Source organism: Vidua chalybeata, chromosome 21, assembly GCF_026979565.1.
Source record: "Vidua chalybeata isolate OUT-0048 chromosome 21, bVidCha1 merged haplotype, whole genome shotgun sequence".
Lineage (NCBI taxonomy): Eukaryota > Metazoa > Chordata > Aves > Passeriformes > Viduidae > Vidua > Vidua chalybeata.
The window spans coordinates 363,785-365,890 of record NC_071550.1 but is presented as its reverse complement, the minus strand read 5'-3'; the positions used below and the strand labels follow the sequence as shown (position 1 = coordinate 365,890).

At 71.7% G+C, this 2,106-nt stretch overlaps 1 protein-coding gene across 1 annotated transcript; it reads right to left on the bottom strand.

Annotated features, from left to right (window-relative positions):
- Positions 1-956: 956 nt before the first annotated feature.
- On the bottom strand, positions 957-2,106 carry LOC128798618 (translation initiation factor IF-2-like). The gene is made up of 2 exons (XM_053962318.1): positions 1,949-2,106; positions 957-1,476 (listed from the first exon to the last, which is right to left on the bottom strand). Exons 1-2 carry the CDS (start codon positions 2,044-2,046, stop codon positions 1,044-1,046), a joined length of 531 nt encoding a protein of 176 aa, XP_053818293.1. The 5' UTR covers positions 2,047-2,106; the 3' UTR covers positions 957-1,043.

The following is a 2,106-nucleotide window of genomic DNA, read 5'->3' as shown; positions in this document are numbered from 1 at the left end:
CGGGGCTGAGCCAGTAACACGGCCCGCGCTAGAGCTGTGCGAGCGGGCAGCGAGAGCCGGGGGGCTGATGAGGCTGAGGAACAGCCTCCGCCTCGGGCGCAGCCCTTGCGGGTCGTGCCCGGCCCCGGGTTAGTCGCGTCCACAGCACGGAGCCGCCGGTCGCCGCAGGAGCGGCCGGGTGGCAGAGTTGCTCCGCGTCGGAGCAGCGCGACCGCGCCGGGCCTTAGAGCCGAGCCCTGTCCTGCGGCTCCGTGGGGGGCTCGAGCCATCCACGCCACGAGGCCATCAGGACGGGCGCTCCACCGGCGGAGGGAATTCGGAGCCCGAGCTTGTCTGCCGCGCTGCCCTCAAAAATCCACTTAGGGAAGATGAAGGCGCATGCAAATGCGTGGCGCCTCCTCGCCTGTGCCTTTAATCATGGTAAATTGGCTCCCGTTCCTCCAGGCCCCCCGAAAAGGCACACGGCGGCACCGCACCGCGCTGGGGTTGGGACTCTCTCAGCGCTGCGCAGCACCCGCCGCTCCCCGGGGCTTTCCGGCTCCTCGGCGCGGCACCGACGCCCTGCCTGACCCGCCTCGCTCAGCAATTTTCCTACCCAAATGCTGTCGTGACGGGAACAGAGAGCAGAGATAGATAGCATCAAGCGGCCTATATCAAAGAGGTCCTGCTTAATTAAAATACCGGCTCCGTGCTCGCCGCTTTTCACGCGGCGCGGCCTCCGACCGCATTCTGCCGGATACCGCCGGCACCACCTCCCCTATCGGCCACCCTGGTTGGCCCCGTCCCTGATCACTGGCCCTGTCACCTGCTCCGTGAGGTCGCCGGGCGAGCAGGATCGTCTCCCTGGGCCGGGGAACAGCCGCTCGTGAGACGGGCCGGTCCCGGTGGGGCTGCTGCGAGGCACGGGGAGACTCCGCGTGGTTCACGGAACATTTGTTTGCATTACTGAGCAACAGTCCGATAATTTATTGTTATTGTTATTAGTAACTACACTTAGTAGCTCGTTCACATCCATCCTTCCGAGGGGGGGAGCGCGGGCTGGATCAGTCACCGTCGTGCACCGCCGGCGGTGGCGCCTCCTCCCGGGCCGGGGCCGTTCCGCTAGGGCTACCGAGCCAAATCGGCCAGGTCCTGGGACTGCCCGCACGTCGGCGGCCGGGGGAGAGGCCCGGCGACGTGAAACACCGGGCGGCGGGCGCCGCCGCCGGGAGCTTGGTCGGAGCTGCGGGCTTGCAGAGCCAGTCTGGGGAGCGCCCTGCTGTGGGAAGCTCCGTGGACAGCCGGCAGCGAGGCCGCCCGAGGGGCGGCCGCCGGTCCGTGCCGGTGCCGAAGCTAGGCAGCTGTCCGCCGTGCCGGCGGCCTGGTGCCCCAGCTCCCCGAACGCTCCCGCCACGGGCGTTTTTCTGTGCACCGGCGTCGGCCGCTGGCGAGCGGGGAAGGCCGGGGCTCCGCAGGGGAGCGAGATGCAGAGTCCGGCTGTGGGTGGAGAAGAACAGGACACAGTGAGCCGTTGGCCCGGGGCCTCCCCCCACGCCCCGCTGCCGTGGTGCCGCAGAGCTGGGGCCGGCGGCCGCGCACCGCCAGGCTGGAGGCCTGTTCGGCCCGTCCCGGGGTGGGAAGCGCCGCCGTCTCCGCGCTGCACAGCACCCGGTCCGGTCAGCCCCGCTCGCCCCGGCCCCGCCGCTCGCCCCGGCTGACCCCGCGCCCGCGGAGCCCCTGCCGTGCCGCCGCGCGCCGGCAGGGGGCAGGCTGCGCCCGGGCCCCGCCGCACCGGGCACCGGGCCCGGCCAGCCGGGGTCAGCCCGGCCCCCGCCCGGGGCAGCCCCAGCCCTGCCCGTGCCGCTCCTGCCGCACGCCTCGCGGGCAGCTCTCGCCTCACGGCCGGACTGCACGGCCCGCACCAAACCGCAGCCTGCGGAGCGCCGGGCACCCCGCTGCTCGTGCCCACCTCGGCAGGGGAGCGGGCGGTGCCCGTCGGTACTGGGGAAAATACGCGTCCAGGCAGCCGGGAGTGTGCACAGACAGACTGCACAGACGCCCTCGCATCCGCCGGCACCGCACGCTTTTGCGGAGAAAGCCCGGCGCCCCCCTTCCCTCGTGCGGAGA

Coding starts and splice junctions, on each gene's coding strand:
- LOC128798618 (XM_053962318.1), bottom strand. CDS start 2,046: ATGCGAGGGCGTCTGTGCAGTCTGTCTGTGCACACTCCCGGCTGCCTG. Junction 1,477..1,948: donor CCGCCCGCTCCCCTGCCGAG/GTGGGCACGAGC, acceptor CTCCACCCACAG/CCGGACTCTGCATCTCGCTC.